The 15,268-nt window shown below is 45.9% G+C and overlaps 1 protein-coding gene across 4 annotated transcripts in view; it reads left to right on the top strand.

Moving 5' to 3' along the window:
• LOC105701271 (fasciclin-1) overlaps positions 1-15,268 on the top strand; it is a 218,607-nt gene that overhangs the window by 153,858 nt on the left and 49,481 nt on the right. For all 4 annotated transcript variants that reach the window (XM_012427889.2, XM_012427890.2, XM_012427888.2 and 1 more), the window contains 2 exons: positions 1,555-1,754; positions 14,726-14,856. In XM_012427889.2, coding sequence (XP_012283312.1) covers positions 1,555-1,754; positions 14,726-14,856 — 331 coding nt within the window. The remainder of the gene's footprint in view (positions 1-1,554; positions 1,755-14,725; positions 14,857-15,268) is intronic.

The raw sequence follows: 15,268 nt of genomic DNA, 5'->3' as shown, positions 1-15,268 counted from the left end.
GCACGAGCTGTCACTTTTCGATTTATTAATTTCATGTACGCAATAATTGCCAGGGGGGAAATGGGGCTAGGATTTCGAGGGAATTTTAAACTGCTCAAATAGTGGAAATGTAACGATATCTCATTTTCTCTCTTTCCCTCCCTTTCTCTCTCATTTAGCCGGCCTTGCTTTTCTTTTAGTCTTGAGCACCGTTGCCGAGCTCTCAAAGCTCCCTGCATCCCTTTCCGGGGCGGCCGCCTAGTCTGTCGGCAGCGGAATACCCGCAGGCCACGTATTGTCTGATCTAATTGGTTTTGATAGAACGGAATTAACCGGAATGGCAGTCAAAGGAGATTCGCGGGGGAGGCATCGAGGATCTCTCAAGGACCGCGTATCGCGATTCCGCTTTTTACCTCGCGAACCCCTCGGGAGAAGGACGAATCCGTCCATCAGGAGCAGCAATTTACCTCTGGATCCCGAGGTCTTTGCGTCTCCGCGAGTTAGTACCGATAGAAACGAGGGAATCCTATTGAGAACTTTCGATATCCGTCCTCGAAGAGGTGGCGAACTCCCATTTTTATCCGTCGTCCTTGCACGACCCTGAAGAAAGGACCTCGGCAAAGAAAATGGCAAAAGTCTAAGGAATCTGATATGAGCCCAAAGGACACCCACCCTTCTGGCTAGACTCAAACGTTACATGAATTACCCCCAATTTAAAGATTACGATCGACCAAGGCCAGGAATAAATCGCTCTGCATTTTTAACCGAGCGGAATGGAGCGATTTAACGGCGGGTTAAAATTAAAGTTAGAAATTCATCGGAGGGGACAATGTCGTGCCAATTTAACATTCCACTCCGAAATTACTCCCCTGCTGGGTGACAGGCAGCTTTTAATTAAACGCCTCGGTTTGCCGGAGAAAATAAAGAATTTACGAGTGTATTGACCCCCGGAAAATGGGCCGTAAAACAGTTTAGTCCGCGATTATAGGTATCATTTAGGTATCTTTAAGCTAATCCATCGTGTAAATTTCGTAGGAATTAACTGCACGCGTCCCAATAATTGTCTCACTCCTTATCGCGTGGAGGGAAAGGGTTAACCAGAATTTTTATCGCGTCTCGCTGGTTCCCTTTGCAGGGGTTGGTCGAATCCAAGAACGGCGAGGGTGGTTTACGAGACGGGATCCGATTTCGCGAGTTTGTAATGAGCACCCTTACCGCGCCGTTTCGATCCCCTCGGACTTCCTCCCAGGGGAGGTGCGGAACACTCCCCTGGCCCTGCTCGCCCGAAGAACCACCCACGGGATTACGATGTTCCGACTCGTAACAAGATAATAAAGTGACGAGCTTTGTAGCTTCGCGAAAGTTTCTCTCTCGCCCGACGCCCCCGCTTACTTTCTTCTCGGCTCCTCCACCTCTTCTTACCCGAGTCGCTTTACAACCCGGGAATAAAATTCGCGGAATTTTCTCTGTAGAAAGGAGGGCACCCAGGGAGGGAGGGGGAGGATCGGCGGAGGACGGGGGTGGAAAATCAAGAAATGAGAAAAGCAATGTACTAAGGTATCTCTCTGTTTACAGCGAATCTCGCCTTGACGACGGACCAGCTGGGCGATTCGGTGTCTTCGGAGCTGGAGGGCAATCCACCCCTTTGGATCACGAAAAAACGCGGACCCTACGGCGAGGAGGAGGTCTACATCAACAACGCCAAGATCCTGAACTCGAGGAGCAACTTCAAGTCCAGCATCAGACTCCCTGGCAGCAAGGACACCAAAGACCAGGTCAGTCTTTTGCGACTTTATTCGAGGAGATAACCGATGTCAAATATTTTTCTCTTTGAGGTGGTTAGGCTCCGTTTACACGGTCCACTCCCCTGGCAAGATATTTTTGTACTCGTTGCCCGAGAAAGCCCTGTCCTTTGATCACCCAGAACTCTCTGCTCTCTTCCGACAGCGCATTAAACCTACCTTTTCTCTGCTGCACGTACAGGTAAAATAAACAGTAATTTAATCTCGCGTTGCGTTGGTTGCCTGCCGTGACTCTGGATTCCGCGAAAACGCCATTTCTCGACCTAGTGGCGCATACTTACGGTCTTTTCCCCCGTCACCGTTGCCATCGCCGTGCTCGTCGCAAGTGGTAATTCCATTTGCATCTTCATTTATAATTCTTGCTGCTCTTAATCCCACTTAATCCCACCTTAACAATTTTCAGACTGGCTGCTCAGGAAGAAAACCTCTATAATCGTTGAAAAACATTTTTAGTTTATTACGCTTCTGCTGCTTGAGTGGTACACCCTTGGTGGGTTTGTACGGGATGCGTATGTAATTATGCGGAAATTAATGATTACCTAGGGGTAGATGGCGAGACCAGTGGCATGGCACTTCGGAATAAGGGGGAATAAGGAGGAAGTGTCGACCAGCCTCCCCGTGAATTCGCATTGTTCCACCTAATCTGACGTAGGAGCACGCCTTCGAACGCCGTCCGATTCCTCCTTTACAATGTCCCGTTCGAAGGAGTCGCTTTTACAGGGCTGCCAAGCTCGTGGCGAACCCCTAACGAGCTTTTAATGAGCTTTGCTGGCTCCCCTTAGTGCCCGGACCATTAGCCCAATGGATAATACCGGTAACCTCAATTATGCCCGACGAACGAAAGCGGCCGTCTTATCGCGCCTTTTCGAAAGAATTTCGGAACCTCGGAAAGGAATTATTCACGGTGGGCTAACGTCGAATTCCTCTCCGGCCATCCCCAAGGAATATTTTCACCTGAAACAAGAATGCTTCACGGACTTCCTGTCTCGAGCTGTACAGCTTTCAAACTCTCGGAACCTCTTATGTCGTGCATGGAAATAGGAATAAGCGCAATCCTCGGAAATAGATTTTCTCACATCCGATTTGAAGATAAGGCTAATAAACTTGAAAGCATTATAACGTTAGATTAGTTGTCTTGTGGTTTTTGAACAAATCCTTGAATTATCCATCGATTATGGAATTCCACTTCTTCGTTATATCACTTGAACGTAATTACGTTGGCCGCCATCTTCCATTTCTACGGATTTTCCCAGTCTTTCGGCTTCTTAAAGATCTGCATCTTTTTACGTCCGTCTTCGAACTTGCCGGGCGCTGAAAAGAGCTCAGAAGAATCTGAAACTTTAGTTCGTTGTATTTCCATGGTATCAGGGAATCGTTTCTCTTTCAGGAAGAACAAAAACCCGAACTCGTTTCCAAGTAGAGGGAACAAAGAGCCGTAACCTTTGTGCCCACTTAATTTAAATATCCACGTGGAAAGAGCACTTTCGCAAAAGGTACTTCCAGACACGAAAAGTCCTCCTCAAAATGTATATTGCATTTCTCAATGCCTTTCATTGCATATATTTATTGCACATATTTTACACTCATGTCAACGCGCATTAATATCCCAACTCCCGATGGAAGAAGACATTTAACATAGGATCGTAATAGTGACCTTTTTTATTATATCTTCGTAAGTCTCTTAATGTTTCGCTTAATTATCCTCCCTCCTGTAATCTCAGGCCATAAGTCTATTATCCTTTCGTACCTCTTCTAAAACTTGCATATTCTCACGAGGGTCCTGAATTTCCCCTGTCGAAGGAGTCTGAAACTTTAATTCCGCCATGAACTTGGACGTACTCGAAGCAACGTTCTCCTTTTTGGAAGCAATAGACGCACGGATCTTTTGCAATATTTTTTATTTTTTATTTTTTTTTTTAACTACCCCTCATTAGCCGAGAAACTCTTCGACGAATCTTTACCTTCCAAGTCGAATTGACGTTCAAGCTTCGACTAGATGGAATTTCTTCGGGATTATTGCATGCCGACGGAAACCGTTGGGAAAAGTAGCCCGAGGGAATACCGAACACGTAGTGCACGAGCGTATAATGAGATGAAAACCTCTTCGTCTTCGAGATTAAAAAACGTCTTCGCCGGAGGTCATCTCGGCGAACACCGAGTCCGAGGTTTTATTTTTTCCTCGCCTCGACGTAAGATTACAGGAGAATATTGAGACCTTTCCAATTTTCTAGCCCGAGAGGGAAACCATCCTCTTCCTCCGTTGTCTGGAAAAATAATTTATTCAACGTTAATTAAATTTAACTCTTTATTAAATCAATCCCCTGGCGGGGTTATTTCGGGTTAAGGAGTTCGGGACTGACTTTCTACCGACAACTTACCGGCAACTTAGTTTCTCACCAGTCTTCCGGGTTAGTTCACGGAATTGTCGGGAACTTTGACACGTTTACACCGGCGAATTCAGTTGTTTAGAACCAGTGCCGGTGTTAATATTTACACTGGGGAACTTTGCTTGCCGAGGATAAACGCGCTAATCTAGGGAAGAAAAAGAAACGAGTTTCCTGGAAATAAACCGGAAAAGGCTTCTTTAATTGATCTTGGTTTTCTACATGTATGTCGGATGGGTGAGCTTTTTATCCGGATTAAAAATGCCGATTTTGGTGGTGACATTCTCTTGGAGAGGTCGGACATTCTATTAGAATCACTTTTCTGGAAATTCCTTTACGGTGTCACCTCGAGGTATTTTTAAACAACTCTCTAGGGCCCTTTTAAATAGAATTCTTGGAGCGAATCTCAAATGGCTGCTGAAATCCAGTGTCGCAGCGGGGGTCGACAAGCTCGAGAGAGGTGATGTTAAAAGTTGGCGACATCTTTGTAAAATCTCTCGTATGCCTCTCGTCCACAGAAATTTCAATGCGAGAAGTTTGCTTTGACGAGCTTACGGCCTCAGTTGTGTACAAAGCTCTGGCATACTAGATACTTTCACGTAATAACGACCTCCGTTGTTGTATTTCGTATGCTCGCAAGTGCACATTCCATTGCTATAACAATTCAAAGTCGAGTAATGCCGGGTAGCGTGGAAAACGGACGGAAAAAGTGAGAAGTAACATTTCAAAGCGTTTAAAACTATTAAATAGTGTAAATAAAACTCATAAGGGAAGTAGAAAAATGTCATGGCGGTTTAGACCGCGTTCGTGTTTTGCAATCACGTTTTCGAAGTATCCGAATATTTTCCCTCGCAACTCGTTCGTCTCGTTTTTTTCTTTAAAGATTATTATTATAATAAATCGCAAAGAAGATTAAGCAGCATATATCGGTGCCGAGATCGGCTCGTAAAGGCCAAGAAACTCGTACGTCTCTGCGGATTTCGTTCTCCTTCCTCAGGGTATGCCTCAGCAAATACGACTTCACCGCCGTAATACGTCGCGTACGTTTGTATCAGACGATCGATAATAATTTCATCCCGAGCCGCACGGGGGATGGCGACATTTATTTAACGTCAGGAACGCCCTTGTCAGGAATAACGAACCTCTTTGCTTGTTTAGTTCGCCAGCAGACCTAAGAGAAATCAAGAACTGTAAACGCCGGAAATAACGCTCGTATTTCCAACAAACAGCGAGAAGTAATTCCGATAATTTGTTATTTCTCAAGAGTAACAGTTTTACAGCTAACTGGAAAAATCGCTTGACTAGACGCTTTTAACCGCGACTTAAAAATTTGTCTACTGTACATAAAAAGTGAATTTTTGTTTGATTCGATTTTGCAGATATCTCTGTAAATGTCTGTATAGTTTCAAATCTTTTTAACAACCGAGATAGTGACGTTTGAAAGGAATGGAAATTTCTTCGAGGTAATTTGAGAGTATTGAAGGCATTTACGGGGAATGAAGGTTTCTGGATATTTTTTTAGGATAAGAAAATTGGGTCGCAGTTTAGGTCAAAGGACTCTACTTGGACGCGCTCGGCAAATGAAGGAACGAAAAAGGGAAAAGAATTGGCAAAGGGGTGCGATAGAGGGAGGACCGCACCCTGCATCCCTCTGCACGATTCAATGAATCTCGGAGTGACCTTAAAGGGGATGATCCTCGGTCGATTCACCCTATCGGTTATTCCACATCGATTCCTTCATATTTGCGGAATTTGTACAGAGCGCCTTTGTATCCTGATTTCCGTAAACAAAAAAAAAAGAGAGGACAAGAAAAAAGTTAATTCCGTTCTTACAGACCCTCGAAAGGATCGTCGCTAAAACTTTTCAATTTTGCTTCTCGCTTTCAACTCCTCCTTTTACCTGCAAAGTTTCCATAAAAAAGTTCGCACCAACTTTCTTTCCAAAAAATGAACCGCAAAAGTACTGGCTCTGGAAAGTCAAAATGTCTCAATTCGAAACCTCAATTTTTCCTCCGCGACCTCATTATACTCGCGGAATTTATTTTCCATGGGTCCGAGTCGTTCCCACGTAATATTTACTCTGCAAAGATACTCCCGGGAAACTCGGGAAATTTTAAATCGCGGTTTAGAATGAATTAAAGTTAAGGTACACAGTTAAATCGTGCTAACCTTCGGGCGCTTTCGACGTTTTTCTGTAAAGCTTTGTGCTGCCCACGGCTCTTCTGAAAGACCCTTTTCGCAGGGAATCTAAGAAATTCAAGTAAAGGTTCGTACCGAGATTTTTAATTTACGAGTAAAAGCCATTTCACGCCAGCCTCCGCATACCTAAGGAATTTTTTATGGAGTCTACTCTGCACCGTTCTTCTGGAAAAATATGCCTCCACAAATTCTCCGGAAGTGAAACAAAAAATACAAGTGCGGTTACACATTGGCTGTATAAAAGAAACGCTACTATTTTTCGCTACTTTGTAATAAAAAAAAATTCCTCGCGAGGTCTTTTATGCCATTGACTTCCAAAATGATTCGTAATTACGAATAAAGTTGAAGATTTAATCTTTTTTCTAGAGAAGAAATCAAAGAGGGGACTAAATAATATTTTTCAAGACCTGATATCGTGACGAGCAACGTGCTTGTTATCGTTAGCTGCTCTTTCCGATAGTTTAGCAATAGTTTCGGGAGGAATTTTCCAATGTAAAATATTGCCATCGAACGAACCTCCGAAGATACTCGAGGGAGATCCCGAGGGGACACACTGGTATTTAAAAAGGAAGTTTTCGCCGGGAAATTAGCATAGTTTAATGTAGTAGTCAGCAGGGGTTGCAGGGGCGAACTTCGGCCTGGATTTCTGGGTCACCGACGTAGAAAAGCGTCCCGACGCTTTCGACGCTCCGGGTGTCCCAGTGAATTGCAAATTCTGCCCTTAATGGAAATTAACAACGACCTTCTTTCGGCAAACTGCCGAGAGGGAAGTCAACCGGGGAGGGAAGAAGAGGAGAGAAAGGCCGAGCAGGGAGAAACGTCAGCACAGCGGCGCCATGGCGTCGCGACGCCACACCCAGTCGAGACGCTGCCCGCGAACTTGCAATCCGGAGTTAAGCCACCCTTTAAGGGGATCCCGTGAAATTGAATCGCCCCTCTACGCATCTAATCAATTTCACAGAGGTGTGCCGTCAATAACGAAATTCGGCTCGCTCGAAAATTCGAGGAAAATGAAGAAAATTCGGGGAAATTCTTGAACAACCATTTGCGCACCCAAAATGTTTATCCTCGGTTTGGCCGACGGGCATCGGTCTACAAATTGCAATTTTTAACTCTGGACCGTGCTCGCGTATATTTCATAAATAATATTTAATTTGGCACTGCCTGGAGCGGATAAATCAGCAATTTTTGGGAAAGTAGGGTAATGAGAATTATCAAGGGGGTGAAAATTTTATTTCAACCAGCTTTTGCGACTGGATGAGGACTCGCGTGTATAACATTAGGTTGCATCAAAGGACTCTTAGTAAAAGATTAACGATTAATGGGAAAGTGCATAAATGAAGGGAGAGTCTCTTCCCAGATCTCGTGCACAACTCTCTCCCTTTCTCTTTACTACCCGTGTTATGAATAAAGACAGCCAATACCGCCTGCATAATAATGACTGCTTTTATTACCCGATATGACTGCGCCAGAGCTATTGTAGATTATTGCCCTGCGCGATAACGTCGACGTTACACCGTTCTTTTGTCCTCTAAATGGCTACTTTGACCCGTTAATCCTTTGAGCTGAATATACGAACGTGCATTTACGTTTTACGTCGGTTTACGTCCTGCGGAAAATTCACTGCTTAAAGGGTTAATTGGCTCGATGCGTTGCTACGTCTGACCGCGGCAAGACCGTACCTACTTTGCAAGTAAAAAAAGTCACAGATAAACGGCTCCCACATGAAACGATCCTGCACAAATGATTCCGCTTTTCCCTCTTCTCCTCACGTGATACAAGTTTTAGCCACGTGAAAGGAATGGCAAATTTCCTGGACTTAAAATTTAATGCATTTTAATTAAATTACGTATTTTTAGAACTTCTCTTCGGAGCTTTTCCACGTTAGGAAGATTTGCACCGAGAGCTTCTGCTTCCTGGAATAATTCTGCATGGTCGGTTACCCTCTTTTCCGTATTCTTTTCCATTTTAACATTTAATTTTTCCCACGTCTTCCATCGAACTACTCGCTTCGAATCGATTTTCCTACGGAACAGTCTTCTTCTAGATATGTACGTGATGTTTTTCATGGAAGGCAAATGTTGGCAAGCCTACGTCGTATCCTCGAGTACTCAACTTGACGGTACTCCGCTAATTATTCGTAGACACGCCCGACAGTTTTCCCGCACTCTCGAGAAAAGTCCGACGTGATAAATCCAAGAGGATTCTCCAGGATTCAAGATTAATGTCTGGTAACGTCCGCGAAAAGAAAAAGGGAAAAAAGGGCCGTTCTTCCCGGAGACTGTTCGCCATTTTTTATAATCTTTTGAGATTCTATAAAAAGTGGCACGACGATTCGAGTGCCCGTTTGTCGGTATTCCTGGCCAGGCCAAGAAATGTCGAGTTACCTTCGCTTCGCTAAATGTCGGACGCTATTTTTCTGCATGGTTGAAATTTCCCTCACGGTTAGAACGAGACTAGTCGATGTCGTGCATGTATGCGCGATGTTTTTTCCCAGGAAGCAAATATTGACGGGCGTACGTCATTCCCCGTGTACTCGGTTTGACGGTACTCGGTCAATTATCCTCGGACACACCCGACAGCGAAGCGATTCCTGTTTTCCGGAAAGCCGTAAAACCTCGACGGAATTTTTCCCCGAGATAAGTTCGAGAGGTTGCTCTCACCGCGGAAGATTAATGTCGCCTCGGTACGTAAATGAAAAAATCCCCGTTTACCTCGAAGACGACTTGCCATTTCGTGAAATACTCGCGTTATGACTCCTTTGTGAGGTTTCCTCCCTCCCCACGCCTTGTTCTTTCCCAACCCCGTTTTAATCTCTGGCGAAAGCCCCTTCGTCGGTCCAGTTATTCGGTTATCAAACTATTCTCATATCCGCGATTATACGTATCGAGACATCTTCCCCTCGAGCACTCTTCATCACTCCTCCATCGCTGGTGAAATTCCAAATAAAACTCCGGTTATTAATCCGGCAGTTTGACGGGAATAATCGAATAACGAGAAATTTCATTTCCTTCATTTACCTGGTAAATGGGTCTACGAAGGATGATGAATTATCCCCTGGTTATTGATATTTCTTTTAATAAATTATGTATTCCCCTTGGACGGCAGGTTTCAGAGTGAAGAATGAGAGATAAAGGTTGGAATAAAACGCGGGTGAGTTAGGATAGAAACGCTATTTTTTTTTTTTTATTGTAATGAACTAGGAATTTTCCTTGAACTGCGCCTTTCGGCACGACGAATGAGAGGGAAGGGTTCAAATGAAAGATGCATAGTTAGGGTGGAAAAGCTAGTTGATTTAATTTCCTTTTTCGCGTAAGTCGGTTAATAATTAAATCCGTGTACACGAGGGACGGGGGATTTTCCAATAAGTGCAGTAAAGTAGGGAATCTAAATAGCTCGTGGCAACCACCGAAACGATCTGTCTCCTTCACGTCTCTCCGGCGAGAAACGAATTTCCTTTCGCCTTTCCTGGGAAGAATCTCCGAACCATCTGGCCCGCTTTCAGGCTGAAAGATACGATGGATGTGTGCACAGAGAGAGGTGTTTCTCATTCGCTCGCCGACCACGCTCCATTCGGCGCGATTCCCCACGTCCATCCTTGGCAGATTGTTTGCCCATTCGTCTCACGAACCCGTGGCTGGGTTTCGCGCCGGAGCCGTAGCTCGCCGACATTTTAATAAAGGACGAATCCTTGGCAGGTGCTCGCTTATTTGCACGGAAAATGGCCGATAGGTCAAGGAGGAGCACGTCGCCGCCGAGTGAATTCCCATGTTGGGCCCGAGTCCCGACAAGGTCGACGATCCCTCAGGATTCTCCTGAATATCACGGGATATCAAGGAGAGCGGTAGACCTACCTCGACAACGATCTCTTCTTTTTCCAGGTCCCTTGTCAACCCTCTCGACTGCGTGTCCTCGACGGATCTTGCATTAACGTTTATCCCATCCCCGAAATCTCGCTCTTGGAGCTTACACGACCTGCCCTAACGTTGAGTTTCCTCGGGACCTACACGACCTGCTCTAACATCACGGCTCCATAAACCCATACAATCCATTCCCTGTGTTAATAACGACGCGCGATTGTTAATATTTCTTTTTATCTCTTTGGAAAATGGCTGGTGAAGGAAAGCTCGACAACGAGGAGGATATTTCCATGTGCAGGAAAGTCCCGCCGTAAGGATCGCGCAGGAATTGACGTTCTTCCTCTCCTTCTCGGCTGGCATGTCCGTCCTCTTAGGCGGAGGTTTCCTCTTCTCGGAGGTTTCCTCTCGGTGTGGCATTTATCTCTTTGCCGAAATGTCGCGGCTCCCGGGGCTTCGATGACCTTCTCTAACGGCGTTCCGGGTATCCGCTTCCTCGTCGCCGTCTGTCGTCCAGGAATCTGCAATTTAGCGATGCGTCGAGCTTAGCTCGGCCCTCGCGATATTTTCGATATTTTGCGCGATCCTTGCCAATCAATAATAATGAGCAAATGCAAAAACAAGGTAATTTTGGCCTCGACCTTGATCTTGCTTCATCTCACGTCAGTTTATTCGCCCGATTTTTTTTCCCTAGATGAAAAAGTGAAATTCTCAGGCTAAAAGCTCGACAAGGTATAATACATCGATATTCGACGTATGACTTTTATCTCGCGAGTATTCTCACGTGAGGTATCTCACGTGTTCACCTCCTGAAAGAAAATCGCGGAAGATCTCCTCCCTTTTGGAGCTTTTTTACTCGAGTCACAAAATCGACCCCCTGGATCTCGATCTTGCACTCTTTTCTCATTTCTGCAGACGGGAACTAACCGGCGGAAGTAATCGAACGAGTTAAGGCCGCGATCTATGAAGTTAAATTAATTTAAGTCAACCTTAGAAGGGCGCGGAGAAAGTTGCGAGGATTTCCAGCGGTCGCAGTCCATGCAATTCCGGAAAACGAGGTAACTTCTCGACGGCGTCGACTCTTCAGGGTCGGCGACGCCGACGCCCGGAGGAGCGGCCACAGGGACAACGACGACGCCTTAACCCAGACGTTATGCTTCAATTAAAGTTAATCGCGGCTTTGTCGTACGAGGGAGCTCCGGTTCGGATGAAAGGGACGTAACCCGCCGCGACTTCGAGGCCCTTATAGGGCCACTTAAACTCGGGCTCTCGACGGCTCGAGACGGAGGAAATTGTACTTTGCATTTACGCGGTCCGCGGGACCGATGTAATTGTCTGTGGAGGCGAAAGTTAACGAAGAAGCAGTCCTCGAGCCACTTCGAGAAGCTCCCGGCGTGACTTCCTGGGGGAAAGAACTACCGTCAAAACTTTCGAGGACGCCCCAGCGATGATTTCTCCGCGACAGTCACTTTTCCCCATAAAGGACATCACCCCCGAAATTCGCGTCATTGATACCTTGTCTCGTTAATTTCTAAATTGAAAATAAGTACCGATGAAGAGGTCTAGCTGGAGAGAATTAACATTAGGAGCAAGACCACTTTGGGGATCTCCGGGTTGTCAGTTTTTAATAAGATCACCGGTTTAGTCCTTGGGGATAACAAGCCTCGTGTAATCCGGCACAAACGCTGGTTCTTTGTATTACGGACTAATTGAAAAATACCGGGAGCCTGTTATTCCACGGCGAAAGGGCCGCTCTTTGGTCCTGTCCCGGGGCTCTCTTCTGGGTCTTTTCGCGTCTAATTTCTTCTCCTCGCATCCTTCTTGTCCCCGAGTAGCTCGCGGGCAAAGCGGGGCATCGGGAAGCAAGAGTTGCCCCATCTTCGACGTTTGAATCTTGAATAAAGAGGAGCGAACGCTTCCAGGGCGTCCTTGGGGAGGATCCGACGGTGGGAGGGAGGCGGTGAGAGGTCCTGGAGGTGCCGGGTGTTCCGGAGGACGAGGTCTATCCTGAGGGCGGGACCAAGACCTCTAGTACATAACACAGTCTTTATTCAAACGACCCTCCTGGACCTGGCACGACGACTCCCCGCTGACCTGTTCATAACGTGGAAATGTCCAGGAAGTTCCAGGAGTGAGAAGAGTCCTTGCGACCCCCTGGCAACCTTCTAGCAACCTATTTGCAATCTACCCGCCACCTCGATCCTGGCAGAGATTATCTCTCGACAGGAAGTTAGATACCATGTCACGACGATGATCCTGGTTTACTGATCCTGAAGAGATTCAGAGGACGTCAACGGGGTGTCAGGTCCCATGGAACGACTTCAAGGTCTCTTCTTCCGGAACCTACCCCGCATTCCAAATTGAAGCTCCTCCTGTCCCGTTTTACGTGATCCCAGAGGGAAGGCTGCTGCACCTGTCCGACCTGGAGCGTAAAATTAAGTATTCCGCTCTCGGAAAGGGAGACATTCAATCTTTCCTATGGATAACTCGTTTACCGGTGCTCTTCTTCCTTCGGGGTTCGAACATTACCTTCTTCGTCGGCCCCGTCTCGTGCATCGTAAAACTCCAGATCCAACATTGGAACCGTGACCCTTTACAAAAGATTCTAATTGTAAGTCTAGGGGCAAATCATTATTTTTAACAAGTTTTCTTTGAAATTAAGCTTACGCTTAAATAAAACCACCAGGAAGCTGGGAAAAAATGATCAATCCCGGAGGATCCTATTATTGATGAACTCTTGGTTAGTTTCGTTGCGAAAGAAAAATTGTTCAATCGTTAGAAATTTGTTCCCAAAGTTAAGGAGCAACTTTACATGTTTCTCTTAATGAAAGAAATATAGAATGCCGCGCGTGTGTAGATTTAATGTCGTTATAAGGGTCGGGCGATTTTGGAAGGGAGCACACATGATGAAGATGCTGCAGACGTGGGAACCATCCTGGAAGCGGCACGAGGAAGAGCTTACCGTTTATCCCGAGTTGACGGAGTATTTTACTCGGAAAGGGGAAGAAGGAGGAATGCACAAAGGAACGAGAAAAGGGCTATTGGCCCGTCCAAAGGATCTCTCCCTGCGACCCCCAGCTAGTCAGTCCATGCCAAGGTCCGTCCTGGTCTCCCTGGTCTTCTCCGTCCTCTTCTTCCAGGTCTTCTTCAAGATCTTCCCAGCCTTCCGGTCTTTGCGGCCTTCCCAACGACCCTCCACCCTTCCCCGTGGTTCGGATAAATGGAACACACCCTCCACCCTTCGCAGCCTCCGCCCTGGAGAGCGAGGAAATCCTTGCGAGATAAAAGAGTCGCGACGATCACAGAGGACCGGATAAATAGTGGAGGACATTTTAGTCACCGTCTGGATGGTAAATGGCGGCAAGGGACGACGAGATGCTCGATACCCTCCCCTTCTGTTTGTCCCCCTCTTCCTCCGACGTCTACCGAATGGCTGCCGTCCCTCTTGCTGGGGTAAATAAAGCACATTCGAGCAAGACGAGAAATTCTATGGGAAAGTAGCTTTCTAACGGCTCGAATGAAAGTTAGACAAAATTGGAGGAGCACTTTCTGCCGACTATGTCGTGGCTGGAGATATATATATACATTTTTAGAGACGTTTCCCGCGCATATTTTATTTCGGGAAATTGGGTAAATAGCAATATGTTCTCTGGCTTGCGATATTGCGCCGATAAAACGCGTTATTACTCGCTCCTCCGTTTTCTGAGCTTCTTCATTAAGACTTTCTGACTCTTGGGGAGGTTCATAGTATTCGGGCTGTTTCGTATTCGGTGAGTCTAATAACCCGGGGAAGGTATACATATCCCGGTTGATCATTTTTATTTAAGGAGCAAGTTTCGACTCCCCTCGAAGTCTGCAGTTAGTTGTCATATTTTTGTCTTACTGTCCCCTTTCGCGGACTGGACTCGAAGAAATCCTCGCTCCAGCCATAAAACGGTCTACTGCTTCCCTTTCCTCGAGATCTCTTCCGAACATTTTTATACGCCTCTTATTGCATGTCGTTTATTAGACCGAAACTACAGAGATGGGAATTACTATCTCCTGGACTTTATTATTCTTCTGAATTATTCATTATGAATATTACACTATGGTACAAATTGCGACTCTGGTGGTTATTGGTCAGCGTGGATATCATTTTGAAGTTCGTGCTTTGGGTGGAGGACCTGCTTTCTTCGAGTTTTCCCTTTTATCAGATGAAACTGGAAGAGATTGGAGAGACCCTGGTTATATTTTCTGGGATAGAGGAAATTTTGCCAGGATGAGGGTGGATTGAAGGATAATTTCCCTGCCAAATTTCAAATCCCGATTTTAATCGAAATTGACGTCCATTGAAAGACACCTGACGCCCAAGTCAGAAATACCTGATCGAGTCTCGTTTGGCAGCGATCTTAAATTTGTATTAATTTGCTAAATTGCATTCTCGGTCTGAAATGAATTTTAATTTCTTCCCGTGTCCTCGATCTTGAATTCGTGATCATTTGGTATTTTTCTTTTTTCATTTCAGGTCTTGCACACGATATCGGAAGTGTTGGAGCCGCTGGTTTCGACGTCTACCGACGCACCTCTCTACAAGCCTAACGCCTTTCAGTTCCTGAACCAGAGTGAGAACTTCAACATGGATAACCACCGAATCAGGTGAGGCTAACGAGTTCCTGGGATAACGTCGAAGGTCTAAAACCCTCGGCTGATAATTCGAAGGAACTTCGAGTGGGATTATTGGTTCCACCCTACTTTTTAAGCTCCAGGGCGAATCCATAAAGCGGGGCAAGAAACCGCAAGAAATCCTGACTCTTATCCGTCCTTCCTCGCGGTAGTCCAGGAGTCCTCGAAGTAGAAAGTTTAGAGTCCGAAGAGGACTTAAAGATTCCTCGAAGATTCATACGCCAGAAAATAAGCTTTCCACGGAGTTATTGCCGATTCGAGATGTACAAACTTCCTTTGGCGAGTAATCGGCTTCGATACACCGTGAAGTGGGTGGAGGGCATGGTAAAACGCAAGGAAGGACGACACTCCAGTGCTTTCCTGTAACGAGCCATTCAAAGAGAAG

Source organism: Orussus abietinus, unplaced genomic scaffold (assembly GCF_000612105.2).
Source record: "Orussus abietinus isolate OABI.00-Male unplaced genomic scaffold, Oabi_2.0 scaffold5, whole genome shotgun sequence".
Lineage (NCBI taxonomy): Eukaryota > Metazoa > Arthropoda > Insecta > Hymenoptera > Orussidae > Orussus > Orussus abietinus.
Note: the sequence above shows the minus strand (reverse complement) of the source record. Positions and strands in the feature narration are given on the sequence as shown.